At 55.4% G+C, this 14,637-nt stretch overlaps 1 protein-coding gene across 9 annotated transcripts in view; it reads right to left on the minus strand.

Annotated features, from left to right (window-relative positions):
- RIPOR1 (RHO family interacting cell polarization regulator 1) overlaps nt 1-14,637 on the minus strand; it is a 121,562-nt gene that overhangs the window by 23,813 nt on the left and 83,112 nt on the right. For 8 of the 9 annotated variants that reach the window (XM_030581186.1, XM_030581183.1, XM_030581188.1 and 5 more), the window contains one exon: nt 8,954-9,080. In XM_030581186.1, the coding sequence (XP_030437046.1) occupies nt 8,954-9,054 (101 nt within the window). In that variant the 5' untranslated portion in view covers nt 9,055-9,080. Of the gene's footprint in view, nt 1-8,953; nt 9,081-13,836; nt 14,061-14,637 lie in introns of those variants that run through there. The other variant, XM_030581190.1, reaches the window with a different exon arrangement.

Consider the following 14,637-nt stretch of genomic DNA (forward strand, 5'->3'; position numbering starts at 1 on the left):
GTGCGGGCTCTGGGGTGGGGCCGGGGATAAGGGGTTTGGGGTGCAGACTTCCCTGGGGCCACAGTGGGGAAAGAGGACTCCCCCAAGCCCTCTCTCACCGCAGCAGCACTGGGGTTGGGGAAGAGCACCTCTTCCTGGCCGCAGCAAGTCCAGAGCTGGGGCTGCAGGAGAGGCGCCATCGCACCTCCCCACTGCAGGCCTGAGAGCTTGCACGGCCCTTGATAGGCTGCTGTGTGGCTGTGCAGCTTAGAGGGAACTTGGCCCCCAATCCTGTGCTGAGACCGTATTACCTGCCTAGAGAAGCTTCCTGTCTGCCTGCTCAGCCTGGCCCCGAGGGGGAGCGAGTGAGCCAGGATGGGGAACTGCTCCACCAACCCTGAGCACCCACAGCCTGGCTCAGAGCCCAGCCCATGTGCTGCGAAGAGAGTGGCCCTACTGCACAGAGGAGACCCTGCCAGCAGCCTGCTCCACCTGCACCCCACCCAGCCCAACTCACCAAGACGCTCTGAGCACCCTTGCAGAGCCTGGCCTGTGACAGAGCATTGGGAACAACTGCTGCCACCCCTGACTGGAACAGCCAATGCCTCCATCAGAGAAGGAGCCTTCCCTTCCTCCTTCCAATAAGCCAGTTGGACCAACACCCTGGATTTCTCAGTGCCAGCCAACGACCGCCCCAGCCAAACCTCTGGGTCCTCAGCAGCTGCTGGAGACGCTAGCCAAAGGCCAACCACGTGCTCATTTCACGAAAGCCGACATTCTCCATCCAGCATGACCAGGGTGTGAAACCGAAACCAGCTTGTGGCACGGAAGGATGCTCCTCCTGCCCCTAGAGTGCAGATAGACCTCCGGGCTCATGCTCCAGGACCTCTCTGCAGCATTGGACACTGCCACCCAGGAGATCCTGCTGTCACCTGAGAGAAGTGGCGGGGGAAGGGCAGCGCTCTACAAAGGTTTGTGTCCTTCCTGGAGGGACGCACCCAGTGATGAGAGCCTGCACCTCCCCCACAGATCCCTGACGCGTGGAGCCCCACAAGGACCAGTGCTCTCTCCAGTCCCCTTCAGCAGCTACATGCAGCCCTAGGTGAGCCGCACAGGCACCCTGTAGTGCCAGAAACACGCAGGTGACACACGGCTCTGCCTGTCCTGCCCCCCCCGCCCCCAACACACACACACCAGACGGCCCAGTGCTGGGGTGAGAGCCGCCTGTGGATAAAAACCAGCTGGTGGAAGACAGGGGCGATGCTGGTGGGCAGAGCAGAGCATTCCCAGCCACGGTGCACTCTCCTTTGCCTGAAGATACACACCCACAATTGGTTAGTTCAGTCTGTAGCTTATGAGAGCCCCTGGTTCCTTGCCTATGTTGAGCTCTCCCATAGCAGCATCTGCGAGTACCTCTCTCTATTACCTCCACAAGCCTGTTATTCACGCCCTCATCACCTCTCAGCTGGACTGACACACACCTGGGCACGAAACCTTCAGCGCTTGGGAAACTCCAGCTGGTGCAGAACGCTCAGCACGTCTCCTCAGCAACACGGACACTGCGAGCGCATCCAACCTGCTCTCCGAACCAGCCTCCCGTACAACAGCGGCATGACGGTGCCCCCCATAAGGCTTTATGGAACTTGCTGATGAAGGGAATTATGGCATAACTAGAACATGTTTTATGCTACATATGCAATGTAACACCTCTCTGTAAACTGATCTACTGGAATCTATTCCTCCTATTTGTATGCATGTGTCATTGTTGTACTTGAAGTTAGGAATATTGGCTGTGTACTTGCTTGATTTCTGTCGAGAAAGGAATGTGCAAATTAAGTGCCCAATCAAGAACCACTTAAGCCAACAATGAACTCGAAGACTCCAGTCCACATCAGAGCTTTCCCAGGAATGTGGCCTGGCTGGTAAGAAACTCTGTCATGCATGAACATGTGACTTGCCCATGTAACTCCAAAACTCCATCTTGGAGCTTTGCATAGGAGAGAGGAGGGGGTCTCCCCCCACAAGGGAAAGTCTATTTAAGCCTGTGGGAGACGCCTCCATTTTGTCTTCAACCGGCTAAAGAGAGAGCCTCTCCTCCCCCAAGGAAACCTGAAAGGAACTGGAACAAAGGGCAGTAACCACAGGGGGTGTGAGTGATTGCTGGATCCAGACTAGAAGGAGACTAGTCTGTAAAAGGAAGCTTAGTGGAACTGGTGAGGTTATATCTGTATTCAGTTTTCTTAAACATAGACTTGCATGTTCTATTTTATTTTACTTGGTAACTTTGTTCAGTCGGTTACTACTTGGAACCACTTAAATCCTACTTTCTGTATTTAATAAAATCACTTTTTACTTATTAATTAACCCAGAGTACATGATTAATACCTGGGGGGGAGGACAAACAGCTGTGCATAGCTCTCTCAGTGTTATAGAGGGCAAACAATTTATGAGTTTACCCTGCATAAGCTTTATACAGGGTAAAACGGTTTTATTTGGGGTTTACACCCCATTGGGAGTTGCGCATCTGAGTGTTAAAGACAGGAACACTTCTGTAAACTGCTTTCAGGTTAAGCCTGCAGCTTTGGGGCACATGGTTCAGACCCTGGGTCTGTGCTGGAGCAGACGGGCGTGTCTGGCTCAGCAAGACAGGGTGCTGGAGTCCCAAGCTGGCAGGGAAAGCAGGGATAGAAGTAGTCTTGGCACATCAGGTGGCGGCTCCCAAGAGGGTTTCTGTGATCCAACCCGTCACAGTGGCGTAGTCTAGCAGGGTCTGTGCACAGCTGATTGCTTAGGTGCTGGTAGTGATTTTAGTGAGTTTTAGGTGTGGTGGCTGAAGAATAGACAAAGTGGTTACTGGTTTGTTGTTTTCTGTTTGCTTATTTCGGGTAAGGGAAGTAGGGACAGAAAAGGAAGCAAAATAAGTAAGAGTGAAGATCAGAAGAAGCTAGAACTACACAAGATGCAAATTGCCCAGAAAGGCTGAACACTGGGCACTGGGCAAGTCTCTGTTAACTAAGAATCCCCTGAGCTGAGTGCATCCCACTTTCCGTGAACTGCAGCGGGTGGTCCAACACAAGAAAGCAGGAAAATGAGTATCAGTGAAGTAGCAACTAAACTAGAGCTGGCTAGACTGGAAGCAAAAGAGAAAAAAAACTAACATAAAAGACTGATGGAGAGGGAGGAAGCTGCCCACAAGAGAGCTAGGGAGGCCCAGAGGCATGAACTGACTGTAATGGAGTCGAAGAGACAAAACCCTCTACCTGCTGGCTCCACTTCCCCAAAAATCCACAAATGGGAGCAACTAGGGATAACTCAGTGGAGGAGGAGGGATAGCTCAGTGGTTTGAGCATGGGCCTGTGTCATGGAGTCCCTGGGCGATGCTCCGGAACAGCTCCCCACCAAGCCAGACAGGACTTTGGGGAGCCTCCTCTACCTCAGAGCAGACTGTTTTCAGGGCAAGAAGCTCACACGTCTTCACCTCCTGGGTCTGACCTTAGAGCATTCAGCATCCTCTGCCCCTCCGTGCGCTTCCCACAGCGAGCCCGACCCGGCGGGGTCCTGGGGAAGCCACAGGGTCCTGCACCCCCACTTGGCAGTCAGATATGACTCTTAGCCAGCCAGTAACACAGAGGTTTATTCGATGACAGGAACAGGGTCTAAAACAGAGCTTGTAGGTACCGCAAACCGGACCCCTTGGCCGGGTCCATTCTGGGGTGCAGTGAGCCAGACCCCCAACTCTGCACTACACTCCTCCCCAGCCAGGTCCAGACTAACAACCCCCTCCAGCCCCTCCTCTCTGTTCAGTTCCTTTCCCAGGCCAGGAGGTCACCTGATCTCTTTGTCTCCAACACCTTCAGCTGGCACCTTTGCAGTGGAGGGGCCCAGGCCATCAGTTGCTAGGAGACAGAGTGTCAGGCATTGAGGTGCACTGGCCCTTTGCTCTGCAGCAATCACGCACCCTTATTCCACCACCTAGATACTTAAGAACTGCCTAGGGGACACTGAGGCACCAACATGGTATTCAGAGAAAACATTAAGAACATTCCCACTTCGTCACAGCCTGCTAAACCCAGAGTTGTGAGTTGAATCCTTGAAGGGGCCACTTAGGGGATCTGGGGCAAAAATCAGTACTTGGTCCTGCTATTGAAGGCAGGGGGCTGGACTCAATGACCTTTCAAGGTCCTTTCCAGTTCTAGGAGATAGGTATAGCTCCAATTATGATTTTTTATTATTATAGTATGATGAATCCAGCGTTATTGCCAAATATTTCATCACCTTCGAGAGACTGTGCACCCTCCATGCCATCCCTGAAGATCACAAGATGACCACACTGATAGCAAAATTGACTGGCAGAGCTCTGGACATATTCAATAAGATACCTATTGAGATGCTTCAAACTATGGTAAATTTAAGGAACTGGTTTTGAAACAGTTTCAGGTTACACCTGAAACCTACAGGGTTAAAATCAGGAGTCTTAAGAGGGGTTCTGGATTGAGTAATCTGGCTTATGTAAATGAAATGAGAGATTTGGTAGATAAGTGGGTGAGGAGCAAAGGCATTACAAGCTTGGAAGAAACGTGTGATTTGGTTACTCAGGAACAATTCCTGAATATGTGCAGTGATGATGTAAAACAGTATTTGTGGGTGTCATAAACGGATAGTTAAGAGTTAATAGAACAGAAGTACTTCATGTCTCTTTTGCCTGTAAAGGGTTAACAAGTTCAGTGAGTCTGGCTGTCACCCGACCAGAGGACCAATCAGGGGACAGGATACTTTCAAATCTTGAGGGAGGGAAGTTTTTGTGCGTGCTGTTAGTGTTTGGTTGTTGTTCTCTCTGCGTTCTGAGAGTGACCAGACATGCAATCAGGTTTCTCTCCAATCTCCCTGATACAGGTTCTTATAGATTTAAAATAGTGAGTACTAGGGGATAAGGCGAGTTAGGCTTATGGTGGTTTTCTTTATTTGCAAATGTGTATTTGGCTGGGAAGAGTTCAAATTGGTATTTTGCTAAAAATATTTTAATTTGTACTTGTTTACTTAGGCTGGGAGGGTATTCCCAGTGTCTATAGCTGAAAGACCCTGTAACATATTCCATCTTAAATTTACAAAGATAATTTTTACTGTTTTTTCTTTCTTAAATTAAAAGCTTTTCTTGTTTAAGAACCTGATTGTTTTTTTTATTCTGGTGTGACCCCAGGGGACTGGGTCTGGATCCACCAGGGAATTGGTGGGGAGAAAGGAGAAAAGGGGGAGAGAAAGGTTAATTTCTCTCTGTGTTAGGATTACTTTCTCTCTCAGGGAGAATCTGGGAGGGGAAGAGAGAAGGAGGGGGGAAGGTGAATTTTCCTCTCTGTTTTAAGATTCAAGGAGTTTGAATCACAGTGATCTTCCAGGGTAACCCAGGGAGGGGAAGCCTTGGAGAGGCAACGGTGAGGGAAAGGGTTTACTTTCCTTGTGTTAAGATACAGAGGGTCTGGGTCTTGGGGGTCCCCAGGCAAGGTTTTAGGGGAGACCAGAGTGTACCAGGCACTGGAATTCCTGGTTAGTGGCAGCGCTACGGGTACTAAGCTGGTAATTGAGCTTAGAGGAATTCATGCTGGTACCCCATCTTTTGGACGCTAAGGTTCAGAGTGGGGAATTATACCATGACAGTGGGACAAAAAGGTGGATGCAGTGGGTGGATTAGCTGGGTTTGCAGATTCTTATGAGCAAGCACAAACTGCAGCTAAACATAAACCACTGGCAGAGGGGTACAGGGTTGGAGGAAAGCGGAATCACCAGTTTACCCCTGGGAAAAAGGAGGCTGGACGTTCACCTCCCCATTCTCCTGTTACTCATCCCAAATTTCCTGTGCAAGCAGAGGAGCCCAAGAGGTGCTATCGTTGTAAGTCCACTGAGCACCTGAGGAATAAGTGTCCCTTGCTGAGTGGGAGCAGGCAGCAAGTAACACATGAAGCTGCTGCTTCTCAGAGCCAGGCTGCGACCTCTTTCCACACAAGATTTGTAAAACTTGCTTCTACCCAAGTAAGCAGTGAGCAGATGCATGCCGTTAAGTGAATGGGAACGTGCTTCTTGGATTAAGAGATATGGGGGCTGAAATTTCCCTGGAGGGACCCGATCCAGGAGAAGGATTTGTTGCCAGGGAAATGGCAGAATTAGAGCTGGTCGGGGGTTACAAGGTTCTTGCACCTTTAGCTAAAGTACACATGCAAACTAGTCATTTGCAGGCTGAACTGACTGTTGCAATGGCGGCACACAATTTTGCACCATTTCTACTGGGGAATGATTTCTTTAATGTGGCAGAATCTGGCCCAGGGCTGGTTAGCAGTGAGACGGAAACTTGTGCTAACAGCCCCAGAGGTGGGGGTGAAGTCACAGGGACTGCTGGGGGAATAGGAGAGTGTCTCTTAGGCCTTGGCTACACTGGAGAGTTGCAGCGCCGGTAGTGGCTTTACAGCGCTGCAACTTACTCCCCGTCCACACTGGCAAGGCACATACAGCGCTGTATCTCCCTGGCTACAGCGCTGGTTGTACTTCACATGGACGAGAGGAATAAAGAGAACAGCGCTGGTGCTGCAGCGCTGGAGTGCCAGTGTACACAGCGATTAACCTTACTACGCTGTAACTGACCTCTGGAATTTTCCCATAATGCTTTTAACTAAAGAACTTTCTTTGTTTTGTTGTGAACTGGGGCTCTGGGAGCTGCTTATCTAAAAAACAAACACAGCTCCTGTTTGCTCGAGCAGAGGCAGGCAGGGAATGTCCACAGCTAGTGTTTGCTTGAGGAGAGAAACAGCACGGCGGGGTGGGGGGCAGGGAGTCCCTCGGAGCAGCTGCTTATCTGGTCTGAAGGCTATTTGCATTTAAGAGTGAATGAGAGAGGGGTGGGGGAAGTGGTCGGAACTTGCAAGGCAGCTGCTGACACAGTGTCGGCTCCAAAAATCCACTCTCTCTTTCTCCCCCACGCTCCCTGTCACACTCCACCCCCACCCGCCTCTTTTGAAAAGCATGTTGCAGCCGCTTGAGAGCTGGGATAGCTGCCCATAATGCACCACTCCCAATGCCGCTGCAAAGGTGGCCACACTGCAGCGCTTTCTCTACACAGCTGTACGAAGACAGCTTTAACTCCCAGCGCTGCACACCTGCAAGTGTAGCCAAACCCTCAGATTCCTCTGTAGCAGTAAAGAATGCAGCTTTGGGGGCAGGGGTGGTCATAGCCAGTTTCTGTAGCCCCGGGGCTCAAGGAAAGTTCAAGAGGGAGGGGCTGGACAAAGCCAGCTCCTGTCCCATAATCACCTCCCCAAGGGAGGGGAATGCACCACCTTGCAGCAGGGGGCAGGGCCTGCCCTGGGATGCACAGAGACGTGTCCCGAAGGTGGAAGTTGGGATCCTGGTGACAGCTGCGGTGGGAACAGACCCCAAGGACTCTGTAGCTGGAAGCAAGCCCAACCTGAGTGAAAGAGGGGGAATTTTGCTGGCCAGTGAAGAGTTTGTCATAGCTGGTAGCTGTAAGCCCGCAGCTGGACCAGGGTCACCTTCCCTTCTGGGGGACACAGGAGTGTTTGACCCAGAAGGGAGCCCAGAGTGGAAAGCCCAGACTGAAGGTGAGGGAGGACCGAAGAGGGGTAGGGAGGATCTTTCCCAGAAGAAGGGTGAAAAGTCTGCATTTAAAGTGCCAGATCCCTCTCCTGTGGATCAGGTTTTGAGGGAAAACTGGGGGTCAGATCACCTGGAGGGGAGCACCCTCCCAACTGACCTGTTGGGAACAGAAAGTGGGGTGTCCAAAGGGGTTTACCAAATCTAAGGCACTGCCTCCCTCTGGCCAACAACCTGCCCTGCACACGCCTCCCCTCCCCCGATATACTGCCCAGCCACCTAGTGCAGCCATGGCCTCTGGTAGTGCTGGCCCCGAGGGCAGCTCCTCCAGCAGCAGGGGCTCCAGGCTGGCTTCAGGCTCCAGCTGCCTTTACTGATGCCCAGGTGCTTTGCGGCCAGGGGGAGTAGCTGGAGCAATGCCGGAGCCCGCAGCACCCTGGGCAGGAATGGCTCTCCCAGCCTGGGGAGGCTGCTGCCCATCGGCCCAGTCATGACATGACTTGCCAACAGGCTACATCTCAGGGGAGCGGCAGGTGGCTCCGTGCCTCTCCACACTGCAAGGGCCCTGGGACAGCCAGCTCCAGGAGCACCGAGCCCTGCAGCCCTCTGGATCCATGGACAATGCCCCAGGACCACTTCCCATTCTCAGCAGCGCGGGGAGCAAAGCCAGCGTCTGGTGAGCTCCCCAAGCTGGAGCCAAGCAGAACACCACACATTCCTATGGGCCCCCCTCAGGCTCCAGGACCCCACCGCACTGCCAAGCGAGGGACCCAGAGCACCCCTCTACTGCAGTCACCTCTGGGGAGCAGCCGCTTGGCCCAAAGCAGGCTGCACAATGAGGAGTGGGAGGATCGCTGTAGGCAAGGGCTGGGGGCAGATGGGGACTCGGAGCCGAACATCTGAGCTGGGGGAGCACAGCTCGGTCTGAAGGGCTGCTGGATGACCCCATAACCCCCCACCGCCCCGTAAGCCACTCCCCGGCACCCCGGGCTACAGGGACGCTGTGCCCATCTCGCACAGCAACGGTGGGTGGATCAGGTCCCAAGCCAGAGCATTGCCCAGCTGCTCGGCAACCACCCGATTCTCCCAGAGGATGCGCCGGCCGGGCGCTGCCCAGTCAGGCTCCAGGAACGTCCCCGCCACAGACTATGAAGGGAGCCGACGGAGACCAGGAGTCAGTGTGATGCATCGATGGAGCAGGGGACTGGGAGTCTGGATTCTCTGCCCCTTTCTTGCATCTAATGCCGTGAGTCCCCTGTGCGAGGTGCCGCGGAGATCCCTGCTAAGCGGGTTAGTGTCAGGGGAGGGGCACCCCAGCACACGCTCAGGCTGCCCGATGCCCTGCCCCTGCCAGCAGGAGCCAGCTCCCGGGCCCTACCTGAAGGCCTTGTCCTGGATGGAGTTCACACCGGCAAAGGATTGGCTCCTATTGATCCTGGCCGCAAGGGCGCGCCGCTGGGGACGCACAGAGAGCGACATGGTGGAGTGCGACCTGGAGGGCCTCCCTGCGGGGGAAGGAAACAACATGGTGAGGACGGGGGACAGCTGGGTGTGCTGGGCTGGCACAGGAAGACTCAGGCTCCTGGGGCCGTGGCAGGGAGAGGGGCCACCTCGACTCAAGCTCCAGCATGGAGTCCCGCTCTCCCAATGCCGCTGGCTGGGCCCTGCCAGCTCTACGCCCCGTCCTTCCCTGGCACTGCTGTCATGCCAGGCTGGTGTGAGCCAGGCCTTCCAGAGCGGCATCACATGCCAGGCAGCAGGGCTCCAGGGCCATCACCCCAAGCAATGGGGCCAGATGCTGATCTGAGAACTGGGCCCAGAGCTCCAGCAGGCTGCCTGGGAGCAGAGTGTGTGTGGCACACGGCTCTGGGACCCACCACAACTCCTGGCTGCCCCTGGAGACTGGTGCCCTGGTGCTGCCCCTGCCCTATCCGCTGACCCATGGGCCAAGCAACTCCCCGCATCCCAGCCACCCGCACTCCCTCTGGAACCAGCCAGGCACCAGCAGAACAGAGCATGTGGCAGGGCAGGAGGCAGGGCCCTAGATGGGGAACCCCTCCACTGTCAGTGCCGGGAAGGACAGGCATTGGGGAGGGGGGTGAGCTAAAGGCCCTAGACAGCAGGAAACACTCATTGTCCCAGGCGCGCCAAGCCTTCCCAGAGCCCAGCTTCCCGGCCCGAGGACAGCCCAGCCCAGGAGCCCTGCCCAGCACAGGCCTCAGCCGACTGGCAGGGGCTGCAAGCAACCCCCCATCATTCCCTGAGACACTGCTCCCGTGCCCCAAAGATCCCTCCCCCAGGGAATCACAGCCCGCCCCTTAGCAAAGCATGCTACTCCCTGCAGGGGGTGCTACGTGGCCCCACAGCTCCCCACGCCCTGCAGCTGGGGGCACATGGCATCGTAACCATAATCCCCTCAAGCCTGGGGTGGAAGCTGGCTGCCCCTACTTGGGCAGGTGGATGTATCACCCCACGGGCCTGCACTCAGCCAGGTCTCTGCGGATGCAGCAGGCACCAGGGCAGCGCTGGGCAGACACGGGAGCATTTTCGGGGGCGCTCTGCTGGGAGATAGCAGAGCCCAGGCAATCCAGGCGCCACGTCGGGGCAGCATTGCCAGCTCCCAGTCCCCGCAATCCGCTAAGGCCCCCGCCTTCTGCGCTAGCCGCCAGGAAGGAAGCCCCAGGACAGCAGAGCCTGCTGGAAAGTCCCCAACCCACCCTGCAGCTGGAAAGCCCCCAGGAGCCACTCTGGGGAAGGAAAGGGAGTGAGGCAGCTGGCTTCCCGGCCCAAAGGCCAGGCCTGCCTGAGGAACACTGCATAGGGAGGGCCCAGCATTCTCTGCACAGCTGACCCCCAGGGCTGCCCCCCAAGTCCTGCTAGGGTGCTGCATATTCCACAGATAGCCAGTTCCTGGGAAGAGGTATGTACCAGTGGCTAGGAGCCCATCCCTGACCACACTGTGACTCAGTTTCCCCCAGGTAAAGAGGGGGAGAGGATATTGACCCACTTTGCTCTGACAAAGGACATGTGCTCTGCACTGCTACTGCCCCCTCCTGCTCCCCACACTGCTCAGAGCTCTCTCCAGCCCACTGCCTCTCACTCCAGCTACCCCTCCCTGCAAACTTTCCCCCTGCCCCCTCCCTCACCGGGGCAGCCCCGCAACTCACAAGCGCATGCACCCTCCTACAGCAGCCTCCCCCAGTGCTGCAAAGATGGAGCCATGAGGGCCTATGCCACTGGCTTAGCCAACTGTGTCAATGGGGTCTGTCTGGCTCTTAATTCCCAGGGAACAACCCAAGCCCCCGCCTAGCTCTGCGACATGGCACCAGCCAGCGGCTCTCCGCCATCCCCTGACAGGGATGGGAAGGGAACATGTGCTCCCAACCCCTTTGGTGCCTCCCTGCTGCCCCAGGCTGGCCATGGAGCCATATCTACTCCCAATGCAATGATCCATGCCCAGCACCTCCCAAGGTGTGTATAGGGGGGATGGTGCCAGATCTAGCCACAGCCAGGTAATCCCAGAGGGGCTGGAGGACCTCGAGTCTTTAGGGGATCACACAGACCTAAAACGGCCACACTGGGTCAGACCAATGTCCATCTAGCCCAGGGGTCGGCAACCTTTCAGAAGTGCTGTGCCGAGTCTTAATTTAGTCACTCTAATTTCAGGTTTCGCGTGCCGATAATACATTTTAATGTTTTTAGAAGGTCTCTTTCTAGAAGTCTATAATATATAACTAAACTATTGTTGTATGTAAAGTAAATAAGATTTTTTAAATGTTTAAGAAGCTTCATCTAAAATTAAATTAAAATGCAGAGCCCCCCAGACCAGTGGACAGGCCCCGGGCAGGTTGCCTACCCCTGATCTAACCCAATATCCTGTCTTCTGATAGTGGCCAATGCCAGGTGTTTTACTGGGAATGAACAGAATAGGGAATCATCAAGTGATCCATCCCCTGTCACCCATTCCCAGGCGCTGTCAGTCAGAGGCTAGAGATACCCAGAGCACGGGATGCATCCCTGGTCATTTTGGCTAACAGCCATTGATGGAACTCAGCATGGCTCAGGCCACCCACTAACCATCAGGACAAGGCAGATGTGGCCAACCTGCAGATTGCACGAGGGCTGGCTGGCCACACGGCCGTATTCACAGCAGACACACGGCCACACTGAAGGAGCGGCCCTCTGGGGAGCCATCTGCCTTCCCTGGGGTCTGCGAAGACATGGGCTGGCCACTGGGAGCGGATGCCAGAGAGAAGGTGAAAATATCAGGCCACAGCAGAAGACCTTGGCACAGCCTCCTCCTGCCCATCAGCAGGGCTACGCAGGGGCAATGCGCAGAGCGCGCAGTCCACACCCCGGAGAACTGCTCAGGGCCTTGAGTAACTTGGGCACAGCCCCTCCGCCACACTGATGTGCCCGCACTGCCCAGGCGGTCACCGAACCCAGACCCCACCATGGCTCCAGGAGCTGCCATGGTCCAAGGCACAGTGCGTACAGTTACACAGACATAGGCCTGGAAGCACCTCGATAGGCCACCTAGGCCAGGCCCCTGCACTGAGGCAGGACTACATGTTACCTAGACCAGCCCTGAGAGGGGTTTGTCCAACCTGTCCTTAAAAACCTCCGGTGATGGGGATTCCACAGCCTCCCTCGGAAATTCCCCCCGTGCTTAACCACCCTGACAGGTGGGACATTCCTCCTGATGTCCAAGTTAAAGCACCCGCTGCAATTCGAGCCCGCGGCTTCTTGTCCTGTCGTCAGTGGTTAAGGAGAATTTATCACCTTCCTCTTTATAACAACCTTGTACCCACGTCCGCCCTCAGTCTTCTCTTCTCCAGATTCAACAAACCCAATTGCTTCAATCTCCCCTCACAAGTCATGTTCTCTAGACCTTTGATCAATTTTGTTGCTTTTCTCTGGACTTTCTCCAGTTTGTCCATGTCCTTCCGAGGTGTGGTGCCCAGAACTGGACTCAGGGCTCCAGCTGAAGCCTTCTCAGTGTGAGCGGAGTGGAAGAATTACTCCTCGTGTCTTGCTGTACAGCACTCATAGGGCTAGTCCACACTAGAATCACTACAGCTGGTAGTGAAGACGCTCTGGTGGTAGCCCTGTTGGTGGGAGCGCTTCTCACCCTGATATAGTGCTGTGCACACTGGCGCTTGGGTAGGTATAACTTACATCGCTTGGGGGGGTGGCTTTTTCACAAAGGGGTCTGCACCTCCATTCAACATTTTGTAGGGGTTCGCAAATGAAAAAAGGAGGAAAACTACTGCTCTAGTTCAACCCAGCGAGTGACCCGTGCCCCATGCTGCAGAGGAAGACGAAGAATATCCCAGGGTCTCTGCCAATCTGATCCGGGGAAAATTCCTTCCCTCCCCCAAATACAGCGATCAGTTAGACACCAAGCATGTGGGTGAGACCCATCAGGCAGATACCGGGAAAGAATTCCCTGTAGTAACTCAGAGCCCTCCCCAGCTAGTGGCCCATCACCACTGGAGATATCGGCTGACAGCAGTTGTGGATGGGGATCTATCCCAGAATGACATTTGGTTTTTTTGCAATAGTACGTTGGTGATTCCTATTCAGTTTGTTAACCACCATAACCCCAGATCCCTCTCTGCAGTGCTCCTTCCTAGGCAGTCACTTCCCACTCTGTATGTGTGCAACTGCTTGGTCCTTCCTCAGTGGAGCACTCTGCATTTGTCCTGTTGATGTCAGACCATCTCTCCACTTTGTCCAGCTCATTCTGAATTTAATCCTGCCCTCCAAAGGCACCCCCTCCTGGCCCGCAGGCGTTGGGAGTGTGCTTTCGATGCCCTAATCCAAATCATCTGTGAAGATACTGAACCGAACCGGAGCCAGGACTCCCACTGGCAGCCACTGCCCAGCTGAGGAGTGACTGCGAGAGTCTATTGTCTGTTACAGCAGCTCAGAATCACCTTAGCGAGTCCAAGCAGGAGCCTGCATCTCACAGGCCCCTCAAGCCCACGTTCCAGGAGGCCAGGGGCTGGCTTAGCAGCCACCCTCCAGCAGGGTCCCACACGCAGCCCTGCTGCCTCCAGCAGGAGCCCTAGGGTTTGGTGGAGGTGGACACTCTGCTCGCCATGTCAGTGCCCAGGAGAGGGGACACTCACTCCTGCCAGTGAACAAGGCCCTGGCTCACCCCATGGCATGGTAGTGCCCAGGTCGCGGTGTCTGCTGGGCAGCCCAGCTTCCCCAAGGCCATGGGGGAAGGCACAGGGGAGGGCAGCTCACACTCACCTCACCAGATAGCAAAGCAAGGAGCCCCAGAGGGAGCCGCAAGGAGGAAGACAAGCCCCGAAGGGCAGCGTGGCTGTGGCCAGAGCCTGGCGGAGCTGGGTCTTGCCATGAGATTCCTGTTTGTCTAGAAGCTGCTGGCACCGACGGCCCCTTTCACCCCCAAACGACTCCATGCAGGTGGGTGTCCAAACCGACCCCGAACAGCCACAGGGCGGAGGAGGAGCCAAAGCAGCCGCAGCCTGGAGGGGAAGGCTGCCAGATCTCCTCCAGGAGGGGGCACAGCTTCCTCTCCTGGGCGCCCGCCTGCTCACGCAGCTGTGCAGGGAAGGCCAAGGCTCCAGCAGCAGAGGGGCTGAACAGATGGGGCAGGGATAATGCGCTGAGGGGGCGGTGCTCAGGGCTTCTTGGCTCCCTAATTGGCTTATGCAGCATTTCCTCCTCTCTTTAGTCCTCTTGCCTGGGGGGCAGCCAAGCAGCTGGGTGCGTGGGCACAGTGCCAACTGGGAGGAAGGCATGGGGGTGTCAGCTACCCAAGACACTGCCCCCATGCAGCAGCAGGTGCGATATGGCAGTGCCAACCCTCCAGCCACTGATGGGGCCAGCCACTGGGGCCGGCCTGGCATGGGGGCGGGTCCTCAGCACACCTGGCACACTGCTGCCAGCGGGGTGCTCTCCCTGGGCTCAGCCTCTCTGACAGCAACACCTATGCAAAGACATCCCAAGGGGCTGCCTGAACAGTGAGCTCAGAGCATCCGCAGGAAGCTGGATTCAGCCCCATCCCTGCCCTGGGATGCCAGCACC

This window comes from Gopherus evgoodei, chromosome 12 (genome assembly GCF_007399415.2).
Source record: "Gopherus evgoodei ecotype Sinaloan lineage chromosome 12, rGopEvg1_v1.p, whole genome shotgun sequence".
In the NCBI taxonomy this organism is placed as follows: Eukaryota; Metazoa; Chordata; order Testudines; family Testudinidae; genus Gopherus; species Gopherus evgoodei.